Here is a 12,932-nt window from a genome sequence, read left to right as displayed (position 1 = left end):
TTTTTTTTAATTGTAAACAATTTGTTTGTCTTGTTCAATTTTAATCATTTTGTCAGTTGATGATTTAAAGGTTTCTTCTTTTATTTTTTACATACGAGTGTTAATTGTTCTTCTTTAGTCTTTGTAGAATAAAAATTTGTTGGTGTTAATTGGAAAAATAATGGAAGGTAAAAGTGACAAGCCTCGGAAAAAGGATACAAGTGGTAGACCAAGAATAGCAACATTGGGATCATTGAATCAACAGCAACAGCAACAATCAAGTAGCGATGATGAGGGTCAAGCTTTTTATGTTGGTGGATCGGAGAAATCAGGTCAACAGGTTTTAGGTCCAAACAGAGATAAAGCTGATCCCAATGAGGTGATTAAAAATGTATTCCGAGCAGCCCGAGAACAGGGAGCTCAACCAGTAGAACCAGAAAGTCCTGAACCATCAAGGAAATTTACTGCTTTCAAAGGTATTAAAACGAACAAAAAAACAATTCTTTTATTTCTTTATTCTCTTATTTATTTAAATGATTTCATAATTTTTGCTGTTCTTTTCACAGGAAAGGGTAAAAAGCTTGATGATGAAGAGCAAGGTGAAGATCAGGCTGCTGGTGGAGAATCGTCTTCCAGCCCTGAATTTGGGCAGAAAAGGTTGAGCATGGCATTGAAAATGTGGATAAATGGTTTCAGTGTTGATGATGGGCCTCTTCGTACTTTCAATGATCCACAGAATCGTGAATTCTTGGAGTCAATTTCTCGAGGTGAGGTACCTAAGGAATTAGTTCGGACCGCTCGTGGTGGTGAAGTTAATCTAATCATGGAAGATCATCGAACGGAAGAATATGTTGAACCCAAGCGAAAGGTAAAAGCTTTCGCTGGGGAAGGTCATCGATTAGGTAATGTCACACCTGAAACAATCGGTGCTCATGGTTCTAGTTTACAAGATTCTGGTGACAATAAGGTCAATGAAGATGAAGCCAAGAAACGATTGAAAACTGATGAATCAAAGCCAACAACCAATATTCAAATTAGATTATCAGATGGATCAAGGTAACGATTAATCTGGAAGAAAATTTTCATTTCAATTTTTCTCATCAATTTAATATTTTTTCCTTTTTTTCTTCTTTGTAGAATTGTGGTAAAAGTTAATTTGGATCACACTATTCAAGATATTCGTAGTTATATTTGCGATGCTCGTCCAGCTTATGGTCCTCTTCCTTTCATTTTGATGACCAATTTTCCAACTAAACAATTAACAGACGAGACACAAACTGTTGGTGATGCAAATCTTAAAAATGCTACCTTAACACAGAAATTGGTTTAATCAACTTAGAAATTAAATCGTAACACTAATTACAATTACAATAACAAAGAAAAAGAAACACCAAGAAAATCAACATTCTCACAATTTTTCCAATCGACTTTTCCTTTTTCTTTTATAAACAACAACTACAACTACAACAACTCAGCTTCTAATCAACACACTGAATATTGATCATTGAGTCAACCACAACAACAACAATTAACAACGAATCTTCGATTAAAATGTTTTAATAATCAAAGAAATTTCTCTTCTTCATCTTGCTTTGCTAAAATGTACTCTAACGAATATTAAACAAAAATACTAATCTCAACAATCAAAGTTTAAAATCTCAATTAACTAATCCAACAAATAGACACCTGTACATAGACAATTGTGATTTAATTGTTGCATGACAAATTTTATTTAGCCTTTACGGTTGACACAAAGGATTTTGTCGACGGTAATTAAACCGCCGCGGTTAATGGAAACCATAGTAACCGCGTTTCCATTTAAACACAAAATTTGCTTTTTGATTTTTTATTTTGATTTTTTCTTTTGTTCCCACACAAGGTAAATCTCGTTAGTTTTTCGTATTGTCAAATCAAATGATGACCAATTCAACATCAACTAGTAATGAATTGGACATTCTAAATGCTTCCAGAGGTGTTTGGTTGGTAAAAGTGCCCAAATATATGGCCAATGAATGGGAAAGTGCTCCATCAATGGCTGAACTTGGTCGACTTAAAATCACCAAGTAAGTGAAAATGAATCATCAACTCGAAGAAAAGAGAAAAATTTTGGTCTACTGATGAGATTAGTTTTTCTCTATGTTTGTAAATTATTCTTTGTTCTAATTTGTTTTCTAAAATATTTATTCTTTTACTCTTCGTTCTTTTAATTGTTTTATAACTGCGCTGTTGTTCTTGATTAATTAAGTCGAGGAGCAGGAATTAAACCTGAGATATTTTTTGACCTCTCTAAAGATGTTATGGAAAGAGCTAAAGCAAAATCTGGTACAACTTCTAATGATGTAAATATACCAAAGGAACATCAATTTGTCATTAGTGATATTTCCCATCAACATTTAGCTGTTTTCTCTCATCCTACTGATGACAAATCAACGAATGGATCGGGTCTCGTTTTAGAGGGAAATGTTGTTCAAAAAGCTGAATGTCGACCCACTGGCGATATGAATTATATGAGATTAAAAGCTAAACAAATGGAAAAAGCCAATAAACCTCAAAGAACCGTATTAAAGTTAGATCAAACACCGATCAGCTATTTACCAGTTTCGCATCATAAAGTTGAGGTAAGAAAATCTTTTTCTTTTCCTCTCTCAAACCAATATAATAATAATTATTTATTCCTCTTCTTTTCTTCATATGAAACTTAGGTTATGAATGATGCTAGGAAAAAGGCTGAAGGTAAAAGATCTCGTGAAGAAAAAGACAAAGTGATGGAAATGTTATTCACAGCCTTTGAGAAACATCAGTATTATTACAGTAAGGATTTGGAAAGAATCACAAAACAACCAAGTGTAAGTAGAATTGAAAGAAAACCATTGACACACATGATTACTCAATTGCCTTTTATTGATAATTTTCTCATTTCCCCTCCATCTCCATAGACTTATTTAAAAGAAATTCTGAAAGAAATCTGTGTATACAACACTAAAAATCCTCACAAGAATATGTGGGAACTGAAACCAGAATATCGTCATTACGAGGTTACTCAAGAGAAACCAACAGAACAAGGTTGACTGATTCCATTGATGCTTCACTTAGAAGAGATGTCAACAATTATATCCGATTCCCGCCATGTTGCTGTTCACCATCAGAGAACTTCTCTTTCTTTTTCTCTTCATGAAACATCTTTTTTTCCCCTTGTCAACTGTTAGTTCCTTCTCATCATCCTTTTTGCTCCCTTTCTCTTCTCACTTGAAGATGGAACTAAATTCACTTTCCTTTTAGAAAACCTCTGAGATTGAAAGAAAAAAATTTCTCCTTTTCATCAACAAACAACACAATCTACCATCCAAGTTACTTATATTTTTCTTCTTAATAATTACGACAATTATCTTCCTCTTTTTTGATTCTCTTCAGTCTCTAATTCATCTGTCAGCATGATATAAAGTTTTGAAATGGAAGATTTTTCTTCTCATTTTCAGAGGTTTTCCAAATTTTCTATTCTCTCTCTTCCTCTTCTCTCAATTGACTTACTCATTTTAATTTACAAAATTGTTAGTACAAAACACACATAATACAAACTATTGCTTAATCCTTGAAGCAATTAAACACAAATTTAATAGTATAAATAAAAGAGCACAATTTACAACAAATTAAATATCAATCGAAATATCTTTTTTTTTCTCAATCTTATTGATCAGTAAACAATCATCTCCAATTAGAAAAGAAATTCGACCAGTGATTAAACCAATGATTCCAACAAATTGATTGATAATTTTTCGCTGATCATCAAAAATGAGAGAACACAATCAGTGAGAGAGTAACAGTTAACCATTTTCTCCATTAAATCCGATTATGTATTTGGCGCTTTTTCCAACACATGGAAATGCAAATGTTTACATTTCCATTTCAAAGTGAATTTGTTTTCATTTCTCATTTTAATCAACTGATTTTTCTTGTATTCTAATTCTGAATTTTCTGTCTAAATTAATCCTGAAATCGGTGTTATAATTAACTTCTAATTGTGACCATCATGGACAAAAAATCTTTACAACAATTACTCCTTGACAGTTTACCTGATTGTGAAAACTATGAGCGCAGTTTCATGCATTTAGATACAATTACTCACTTAATTGTTACTCGATTAACCGATTTTATTATTACAGCCTCGATTGATGGAACAATTAAATTTTGGAAAAAGTTACCTGGACAGATTGAATTTGTTAAACACTACAAGGCCCACCGAGGACCAATCATTCATTTGGCCGCTTCTGGTGATGGGACTTTACTTGTTTCCATTTCAAAAGATTTAACCATGGATATTTTTGATATAATCAATTTCGATATGATAAATATATTTAATCTTGATTATCTGCCACTTACATGTGAATGGATCTACTCTCCTGGTGATGCTACACAAGGATTGGCCTTATCACAAGAAGATAAACCTTTAATCAATATTTACGATGGTAAAGAAAGTAAAATTCCCATTAAAGTGTTGGATAAAAATCATATGGGTCCAGTGGTCGCAATTAAATATAATCAAGTCTTCTCAACGGTCATTTCCATTGATAAAACCTCCATGATTGAATATTGGTCATCAGCTCAGTATGATTATGTTTTTCCCGAAGATCGGGTTGACTTTAAATACAAAACAGACACCGATTTATATGAATTGGCTAAAGAAGAGACGAAAATAATTGATTTAACTTTCACCGAAAATGGACTTTACTTTGCAACACTTTCGGCTGATCGTAAAATCCGATTATTCAAATTTAAAACGGGCAAGATGATTAGAGTTTTCGATGAAAGTTTACCGATATTCTGTAACCTACAATCAGAGAAGAAAGTATTACCACCATATGAATTTAATCGTCGAAAAGCAATCGAAGAAGACTTGGAGCGATCAGAGGCATTTTCTCATCAAACAATTTGCTTCGATAAAAGTGGAACCTTTTTAATTTATCCAACACCACTTGGAATTAAAATGATCGATTGGTCAACCAATAGATGTCATCGAGTTCTTGGTAAAGGTGAAAACTTTCGACCACTAGGATTGGCCTTATACCAGGGTATTCCAAATAAACCGGAAGGATCGGCGACATTGAGCAGTCTAACTGCTGAGAATCATAATTTAGAGGAAAGATTTCAAGCTGATCCATCACTTTTTGTCTCTGCATTTAAAAAGAATCGTTTCTATATCTTTTCCAAGCGTGACCCTGAGGCCAATGACGATGGTCTCGGTGATCGAGATATATTCAATGAGAAACCACCGAAAGAAGTAATGATCTCCGCTATAGAATCTTCATCTAAATCTCGAATCTTTGAGTCAGCAGTAATTCATACATCTATGGGCGATATTCATGTTAAACTATTTCCCAAAGAAGCTCCTAAAGCTGTTGAAAATTTCTGTGTCCATGCGAAAACGGTTATTTCAATGGTCACATATTTCACCGAGTTATCAAACAATTCATGATTCAGACTGGAGATCCAACCGGAACTGGAACCGGTGGTGAATCAATTTGGGGACATGATTTTATCGATGAATTTCACCCTAACCTTAAGCATGATAAACCTTACACCCTCAGTATGGCCAATTCAGGACCAAATGCCAATGGGTCACAATTTTTCATCACCGTTGTTCCTTGTCCATGGTTGGATAATAAACACACGATATTTGGACGAGTCTTCAAAGGAATGGAAACTTGTCAAAACATCAGTCAAATGAAAACAAATCAACAAGATAAACCTCACGACGAAATTAAAATAATCAATATTGCCCTAAAGTGATAACCATCATTGTTAATTTGATTGTCTCTTCTTCAATATACCGAAGGAACATCAATTTGTCATTAGTGATATTTCCCAACAACATTTAGCTGTTTTCTCTGATATGGAGATACATGTATATTGAACTGGAAGATTTTTCTTTCCATTTTCAAAGGTTTTCCAAATTCTCTATTCTCTCTTTCTCTCTCTTTAAATTGACTTACACATTTTAATTTACGCAATTGCTGAGATAAATTTTCAAATCAAATTTTATTCATTTTGACAACTTGTTCATTCACATGGAAGGTTTGGTAAATTTACCTATTCGTTCGTTGTTCACAATGAGGTATAAGGTTAGGTTGACGAGCATATTTAGGTTTGGGTACAAGATGAGGTTGCATCGCATAGATTTCTAGGAGATCTAAATCGGCTTTCTGTCGGCTCCTAAACAATTCTGGAACTGCAATCCCATGCTTGTCCGCGCTCTCCAAATAGCCGAATGAGATTAAAGAGTAGAAGTCACGGACCATCTCAAATGTCCACTCTCGCCCATCCGCAATTTCCAGGCCATATTTCAAATGTTGATAGTCAAAGGGCATGCTAGGTGCCCGTTGGAGATGGAGCCTAATATATGATGATTGGAGCTTGTTGAACTTCATTGGCATTGTCGATTGAAATTGTTCAAAAACAATCGAATCCAAAGAAGCCATCTTATCATAATCCTCAGAAGCGGGTACCAATTGGATTTTCTCATGACCCGATCTTTTATTTTCCTGGACTTGCCCTAAACTGAGAATCTGTTGGAAACTTTCATCACTAATTTCGGCTACCTGTTGATCAGTTGGTTCACTAGACATTTTCAATATTTTGTTAATCGAGAAAAAAGTTAAAGAAAAAAATAGTAAATCAAACAAAGATATAAACAGATTGAAAAAAGTCAGCTTGATAGTCAGTAGCTGAGCCAGAAAAAATAGATCGGCTTGTGCCGAGTGAGAGTATAAGTTGTTCACTTTGACTTTAAAACGGGAAAGAAATACTAGTATTACCACCATATGAATTTAATCGTCGAAAAGCAATCGAGGAAGACTTGGAGCGATCAGAGGCATTTTCTCACCAAACAATTTGCTTCGATAAAAGTGGAACCTTTTTAATTTATCCAACGCCACTTGGAATAAAAAGATCGATTGGTCAACCAATAGATGTCATCGAGTTCTTGGTAAGGGTGAAAATTTTAAATTTTCGACCATCAGGATTGGACCTAACCGGACACTCCTTATTTCGATGGTGTGTTCAAGGTAGATCTTCGAATGGAAAGAGCTAAAGCAAAGTCTGGTACAACTTTAAATGATAACACATTAGATAGACATTTTAAATATTTTGTTAATTGAGAAAAAAGTTAAAGAAAAAAATAGTAAATCAAACAAAGATGTAAACAGATTACAAAGAACTTTTCTGGAAAAAGTAAATTTTACTTATTCATTGGCTGTTCGCACTGAGGTAGAAGGTTAGGTTGAAGAGAAAATTTAGATTTCGGTATAAGATGAGGTTGCATCGCATAGCTTTCTAAGAGATCAACATCGGCTTTCTGGCGACGTCTAAGCTTATCTGGAACAATAAACCTATGCTTTTCCGCGCACTCCAAGTAGACCATCGAAACCAAAGAGTAGAAGTCACGGACCATCTCGAATGTCCATTCTCCCCCGCCACCCGCAAATTCTAAGCTGGCTTTCAGGAGTGGATAGTCCAAGGCCATAACAGCACCCCGTTGGAGATGAATACCAACATATGATATTTGGTGCTTGTTGAACTTAAATGGCATTGCCGATTGATAATTTTCAAAAACAATTGAATCCAAATAAGGTGCTGGCATATAACCACCATCCTCAAAAGTCAATATCCATCCCGATTCATTATCTTCCTGAGTTTGCAATAAACTGGGACTCTTTCGGCCACTTTCATCACTGATTTTGGTTACCTGTTGATCAGTTGGTTCACTAGACATTTCAAATATTTTGTTAATTGAGAAAAATAGCCAATCAAATCAAAGAAATAAACAGATCACAACAAAGCGATGTATTCATCTAGTGCTGTTTAAACAGTTCGAAATATCGATATTTTTTCTTTCGATAGAAATCGATATTTCGATCACAAAAACTACTTAAACGTGTACGTTAGATTTATTATTATTAGTTTGTCAAATTTTTTCTCTTTCTTTTATATCGATATTCCGTCGATCGATATGACTAGTCGTCATATCGAAAATCACTACGTACTGGTGATGCTACACAAGGATTGGCCTTATCACAAGAAGATAAACCTTTAATCAATATTTACGATGGTAAAGAGAGTAAAATTCCCATTAAAGTGTTGGATAAAAATCATATGGGTCCAGTGGTCACAATTAAATATAATCAAGTCTTCTCAACGGTCATTTCCATCGATAAAACCTCCATGATTGAATATTGGTCATCAGCTCAGTATAATTACTTTGCAACACTTTCGGCTGATCGTAAAATCCGATTATTCAAATTTAAAACGGACAAGATGATTAGAGTTTTCGATGAAAGTTTACCGATATTCTGTAACCTACAATCAGAGAAGAAAGTATTACCACCATATGAATTTAATCGTCGAAAAGCAATCGAGGAAGACCTGGAGCGATCAGAGGCATTTTCTCACCAAACAATTTGCTTCGATAAAAGTGGAACCTTTTTAATTTATCCAACACCACTTGGAATTAAAATGATCGATTGGTCAACCAATAGATGTCATCGAGTTCGTGGTAAAGGTGATTTGTCATTAGTGATGTTTCCCATCAACATTTAGCTGAATTTCTATTTTCTCTTTCTCTCTTCTTCTCTAAATTGACTTATTTAGTATTAATTCTCAAGATAAATTTTCAAAGCAAATTTTATTCTCATAAGCATTTTACAAGTTGGCAATCACATGGTGTGACCATGGAAGGTTTAGTAAATTTTACTTATTCATTGGCTGTTCACAATGAGGTATAAGGTTAGGTTGAAGAGCATATTTAGGTTTGGGTAGAAGATGAGGTTGCATCGCATAGATTTCTAGGAGATCTAAATCGGCTTTCTGTCGGCTCTAAACAATTCTGGAACTGCAATCCCATGCTTGTCCGCGCTCTCCAAATAGCCTAATGAGACCAAAGAGTAGAAGTCACGGATCATCTTTAATGTCCACTCTCGTCCATCCGCGATTTCTAAGCCACATTTCAATTGTTGGTAGTCGAAGGGCAAACCAGGGGCCCGTTGGAGATGGAGCCTAATATATGATGATTGGAGCTTGTTGAACTTCATTGGCATTGTCGATTGAAAATGTTCAAAAACAATCGAATCCAAAGAAGCCATCTTATCATAATCCTCAGAAGCGGGTACCAATTGGATTTTCTCATGACTCGATCTTTTATCTTCCTGAACTTGCCCTAAACTGAGAATCTGTTGGAAACTTTCATCACTAATTTCGGCTACCTGTTGATCAGTTGGTTCACTAGACATTTTAAATATTTTGTTAATCGAGAAAAAAGTTAAAGAAAAAAATAGTAAATCAAACAAAGATGTAAACTGATTACAAAAAATTTGTTTGAAAAAAGTCAGTTTGATAGTCAGTAGCTGAGCCAGAAAAGATCGGCGTGAGCCGAGTAAGAGTAAAAGCTGCTCTGACAGGAGATCCAACCGGAACTGGAACCGGTGGTGAATCAATTTGGGGACATGATTTTATCGATGAATTTCACCCTAACCTTAAGCACGATAAACCTTACACCCTCAGTATGGCCAATTCAGGACCAAATGCCAATGGGTCACAATTTTTCATCACCGTTGTTCCTTGTCCATGGTTGGATAATAAACACACGATATTTGGACGAGTCTTCAAAGGAATGGAAACTTGTCAAAACATCAGTCAAATGAAAACAAATCAACAAGATAAACCACACGACGAAATTAAAATAATCAATATTGCCCTAAAGTGATAACCATCATTGTCTCTTCTTCAACAATATATATTTTTTTATATAAAACACTTTACACAAATAACCAACAATCATTCAAACAAGTAAAACAAACAAACAAACTGTTAATTGTTGCGAGATTACATTAAATCAACAAGGATAATTTAACAATCAGTTGAACAGTTTTAAATTGCTGTTCACGTGTTAAACTGTTTGATTGTGTCAATGTTGATTATTATTGGAGTTTACCTGAATCCCATTTAATAGGCTTGGATAAAAATCTTAATTATCCTTTGTCTTGGTTGACAATTACTTCAATTAAAGTACAAAAAGAACAATCGAAATGTCTGATATTGCCTCGGCTCGATTAAAAAAGGAGCTTCAAGAAATGAGGAGTCACCCTGATTTCTCTGAGAATCGTTTCTCAATCGACACAGTTGAAGATAATCTATTCCATATGAAAGCGACCATCGCTGGACCACCGGACACTCCTTATTTCGATGGTATGTTCAAGGTAGATCTTCGAATGTCCAAAAAGTATCCATTCTCACCACCGAAAGTACGATTTCTCACCCGTCTCTGGCATCCGAACGTTTCATCGATAACTGGTTGTATTTGTCTCGATATTTTGGACAATAAGTGGGCCGCCGCTCTAACCATAAGAGGTGTTCTATTGTCTCTTCAATCGCTTCTCCAAGACCCAGAGCCTTCAAATCCATTAGACGCATCGGTCGCCTATCAATACAGAAATCGTCATGATCTTTTCTTTAGAACAGCAAGTTACTGGACAGCGATTTATGCTTCCAACGATCCAATGAAACGTTTCGAGTTTCCAGATTTCGAGCTTGCATTAGAATCACTAAGAGACATGTTACCCCATGAATCGGATGAATCATTAATCTCCGCTTTATCGTGTCACAATTGGTCAGTCGGAGAAGCTTGTTGCTCTCTAACATAATGTCCATCATCTCTCAACTATCGAGTGACCATCAACAATCAACCACCAAAAACTGTGATACTTTAAGTAAAACAATTCCTTTTGTATCAATGATAATATTCAATACAAAATTAACTCATTTGGATTGATTGGAAAATCTTGTGTCATCCTCTTTCAACTCAATTCCTAATAATTTGCAACTTAATTTACTTTAATTACTTCATCAACAATCAAATTATCCTCTAATTACTTGCTTCCAACAACAACAACAACAAAAATCTTTAATTATAGCATATTTGATTGTCTAATTACCACTAATTGTGACAAATCATTGTCTCCAAAAAAAACTTAATACTAATAAACAGAGGGAAAAAATATTAAAATGATTAGTTGATCACCTGCGAACCCAACAATTAAGTTGACAATTTATTAACTCTATTCCTGTTGGCCTTAATTGATTTACTCTCTCCAAATCCTCCCAAGTATTCAAATATATATAACAATTAATCGTGAACGTGTTAATTATTGAATATGAAAAGGGTTAAAGGTTATTTATAATGATTAGATGATTATCTAAATTAAATTTTTTTAATGGAAAAAGTAAAGTTAATTTGTTTATAATGGAAAACTAATTGAACGGATAGCAAACCAACTGAAAAACAATTGAGGTTAATAGAGGAAACAATTTAACAATCACAATTAATACTCAGTAGCTAGAAAGTTAATCAGTCAAGTTGATTGTTACCCTTTTCATTATTATTATTGTTGTTGATCATTCTAACTTCTTGATTTCATAATCAAGTCTATCATGATTATCATAATAATAGTGTGACAATCAAGAGACATAATCATTGTGCAATATTAATATAAATTGTATCACGTTGACGACGATTACAATTTAGTAACGATTAATAATAATTTGTGAACGAAAATGTTTCCTTCCGCCTTTTACCTTCAATTTTGTGATTAAATTAGTTAATCATCAACCCGAAGAGTTCACAACAGTAGTAACACAATTTAGATGTCAGGATAATTATTTAATTGTGAGAGAAAGTGTATGTTTGTGTATGGCCTTTAATCATTCTGTCGAAATAATTAAATGTGGTTGATTATCACAATTATCGAAAGGATTTTTTAATGACATCGAGAGAGAGAGAGAGAGAATCAGAGAAGTGTATGTTTGTGTATGGCCTTTAATCATTCTGTCGAAATAATTAAATGTGGTTGATTATCACAATTATCGAAAGGATTTTTTAATGACATCGAGAGAGAGAGAGAGAGAATCAAATTAATTCGGTGAACCATAACTTCTCAGCATATGAACAGAATCATTTTCGAGTGAGAAATATTTTCATATATAAACAGAGTCTCTTACCGAAAGAAACAATCAGTTAACAGTTGACAAATCAACAAATCACAACAATCCAACAATCAACAATTTACTAAAGTGAAAAACTTATCAAACTCAATCAATCAAAATGGTTTCAAAAGTTGTTCTTATCTGTGTCCTCCTCATCTCCGTTGGTGTTATCATGGAAGCTCAAGCTGGAAGTAAGTTAATTGTTCATCTAATTGATCAATCTATTGATTAACTAATCGAGATTAACTAATCATGATCTTGATTGTTTCTTTCTTCGCAATCTAGACAAGGGTTCAAACATTGTTCTCCAAGGAGGATTTGGTGACAAGCTCGTTCTCCAAACTGTAAGTATTAGTAAAAAAGTTTCTCGATCAACTGATTCCTAACAATTAACTGATTAATCTTTTTACTTTTAAAGGGCAAGAAAGGTAAAGGAGCCAATATTGTAAGCAAAGATGGATTCGGTGGTGAAATTATCCTTAACACTGATAGAAGACGATAAGTCAATCAAATCAATGGTTAACGAGTTAACAACAATCAACTGAGTGTCACAATCATCAACATATCATGAGAAACTCAAATCATCTGGTTATGTCTTTGAGTATAAATTATATTTATTTATTATTCGTAATCAACCCAATCAATCAACTGACCAACAATTAGCCTCAAAAATGACGATAAACATCAGTATAAGGATTTACCTTCCCTCCCCAACCTAACCCACTCTCTAACCAACACCCAATCCCCACTAAAATCTGATCCTCCTAATAATCAATCTTAATTTTCTCAACTTTTCTTAATCACTACAACTCTTCATTTCCTATTTATATTTCAATGTGAACTCAACTCTCGTTTAAAAACCATTTTGATCAATTAAACTAATTATTTATTTTCTAAAACAATTATACATCTTAATGTGTCTCTAT

At 34.1% G+C, this 12,932-nt stretch overlaps 5 protein-coding genes and 1 long non-coding RNA gene across 6 annotated transcripts; all 6 read left to right on the top strand.

Annotated features, from left to right (window-relative positions):
* The first annotated feature begins 2 nt into the window (after positions 1 to 2).
* On the top strand, positions 3 to 1,551 carry LOC128395996 (NSFL1 cofactor p47-like). The gene is made up of 3 exons (XM_053356495.1): positions 3 to 455; positions 546 to 1,035; positions 1,117 to 1,551. Exons 1-3 carry the CDS (start codon positions 161 to 163, stop codon positions 1,307 to 1,309), a joined length of 978 nt encoding a protein of 325 aa, XP_053212470.1. The 5' UTR covers positions 3 to 160; the 3' UTR covers positions 1,310 to 1,551.
* Positions 1,552 to 1,799: 248 nt separating this feature from the next.
* LOC128395998 (general transcription factor IIF subunit 2-like) lies at positions 1,800 to 3,314 on the top strand. The gene is made up of 4 exons (XM_053356497.1): positions 1,800 to 2,042; positions 2,225 to 2,597; positions 2,682 to 2,825; positions 2,916 to 3,314. The coding sequence occupies exons 1-4, from the start codon at positions 1,894 to 1,896 to the stop codon at positions 3,045 to 3,047; spliced, it is 798 nt and encodes a 265-aa protein (XP_053212472.1). The 5' UTR covers positions 1,800 to 1,893; the 3' UTR covers positions 3,048 to 3,314.
* A 453-nt stretch (positions 3,315 to 3,767) lies between these two features.
* On the top strand, positions 3,768 to 5,794 carry LOC128395993 (peptidylprolyl isomerase domain and WD repeat-containing protein 1-like). The gene is given in 2 exon segments (XM_053356490.1): positions 3,768 to 5,393; positions 5,396 to 5,794. Coding segments are annotated over 2 exon segments (1,755 nt in total). The 5' UTR covers positions 3,768 to 4,006; the 3' UTR covers positions 5,764 to 5,794.
* A 2,226-nt stretch (positions 5,795 to 8,020) lies between these two features.
* LOC128396049 (peptidylprolyl isomerase domain and WD repeat-containing protein 1-like) lies at positions 8,021 to 9,730 on the top strand. The gene is made up of 3 exons (XM_053356570.1): positions 8,021 to 8,567; positions 8,678 to 8,747; positions 9,365 to 9,730. The coding sequence occupies exons 1-3, from the start codon at positions 8,125 to 8,127 to the stop codon at positions 9,728 to 9,730; spliced, it is 879 nt and encodes a 292-aa protein (XP_053212545.1). The 5' UTR covers positions 8,021 to 8,124.
* A 322-nt stretch (positions 9,731 to 10,052) lies between these two features.
* LOC128395944 (ubiquitin-conjugating enzyme E2-22 kDa-like) lies at positions 10,053 to 10,667 on the top strand. The gene has a single exon (XM_053356439.1). The coding sequence runs from the start codon at positions 10,053 to 10,055 to the stop codon at positions 10,665 to 10,667; it is 615 nt and encodes a 204-aa protein (XP_053212414.1).
* A 1,366-nt stretch (positions 10,668 to 12,033) lies between these two features.
* LOC128395943 (uncharacterized) lies at positions 12,034 to 12,915 on the top strand. The gene is made up of 3 exons (XR_008326747.1): positions 12,034 to 12,197; positions 12,292 to 12,350; positions 12,425 to 12,915. It is a non-coding gene; the product is annotated as an uncharacterized LOC128395943 (long non-coding RNA).
* Positions 12,916 to 12,932: the final 17 nt, after the last annotated feature.

The sequence above is a fragment of the Panonychus citri genome, unplaced genomic scaffold, assembly GCF_014898815.1.
Source record: "Panonychus citri isolate SS breed McGregor unplaced genomic scaffold, ASM1489881v1 Contig00142, whole genome shotgun sequence".
NCBI lineage: Eukaryota > Metazoa > Arthropoda > Arachnida > Trombidiformes > Tetranychidae > Panonychus > Panonychus citri.
This window is presented reverse-complemented; position numbering and strand designations above follow the sequence as displayed.

What these genes read in the sequence shown, in the direction of transcription:
- LOC128395996 (XM_053356495.1), top strand. Translation starts at nt 161, where the DNA reads ATGGAAGGTAAAAGTGACAAGCCTCGGAAAAAGGATACAAGTGGTAGA. An exon ending in GAAATTTACTGCTTTCAAAG is followed by an intron (nt 456 to 545) that starts GTATTAAAACGA and finishes TTCTTTTCACAG; the next exon opens with GAAAGGGTAAAAAGCTTGAT. An exon ending in AGATTATCAGATGGATCAAG is followed by an intron (nt 1,036 to 1,116) that starts GTAACGATTAAT and finishes TCTTCTTTGTAG; the next exon opens with AATTGTGGTAAAAGTTAATT.
- LOC128395998 (XM_053356497.1), top strand. Translation starts at nt 1,894, where the DNA reads ATGATGACCAATTCAACATCAACTAGTAATGAATTGGACATTCTAAAT. An exon ending in GGTCGACTTAAAATCACCAA is followed by an intron (nt 2,043 to 2,224) that starts GTAAGTGAAAAT and finishes TGATTAATTAAG; the next exon opens with TCGAGGAGCAGGAATTAAAC. An exon ending in TTTCGCATCATAAAGTTGAG is followed by an intron (nt 2,598 to 2,681) that starts GTAAGAAAATCT and finishes TATGAAACTTAG; the next exon opens with GTTATGAATGATGCTAGGAA.
- LOC128396049 (XM_053356570.1), top strand. Translation starts at nt 8,125, where the DNA reads ATGGGTCCAGTGGTCACAATTAAATATAATCAAGTCTTCTCAACGGTC. An exon ending in ATGTTTCCCATCAACATTTA is followed by an intron (nt 8,568 to 8,677) that starts GCTGAATTTCTA and finishes GCATTTTACAAG; the next exon opens with TTGGCAATCACATGGTGTGA. An exon ending in CATTGGCTGTTCACAATGAG is followed by an intron (nt 8,748 to 9,364) that starts GTATAAGGTTAG and finishes TCAGTTTGATAG; the next exon opens with TCAGTAGCTGAGCCAGAAAA.
- LOC128395944 (XM_053356439.1), top strand. Translation starts at nt 10,053, where the DNA reads ATGTCTGATATTGCCTCGGCTCGATTAAAAAAGGAGCTTCAAGAAATG.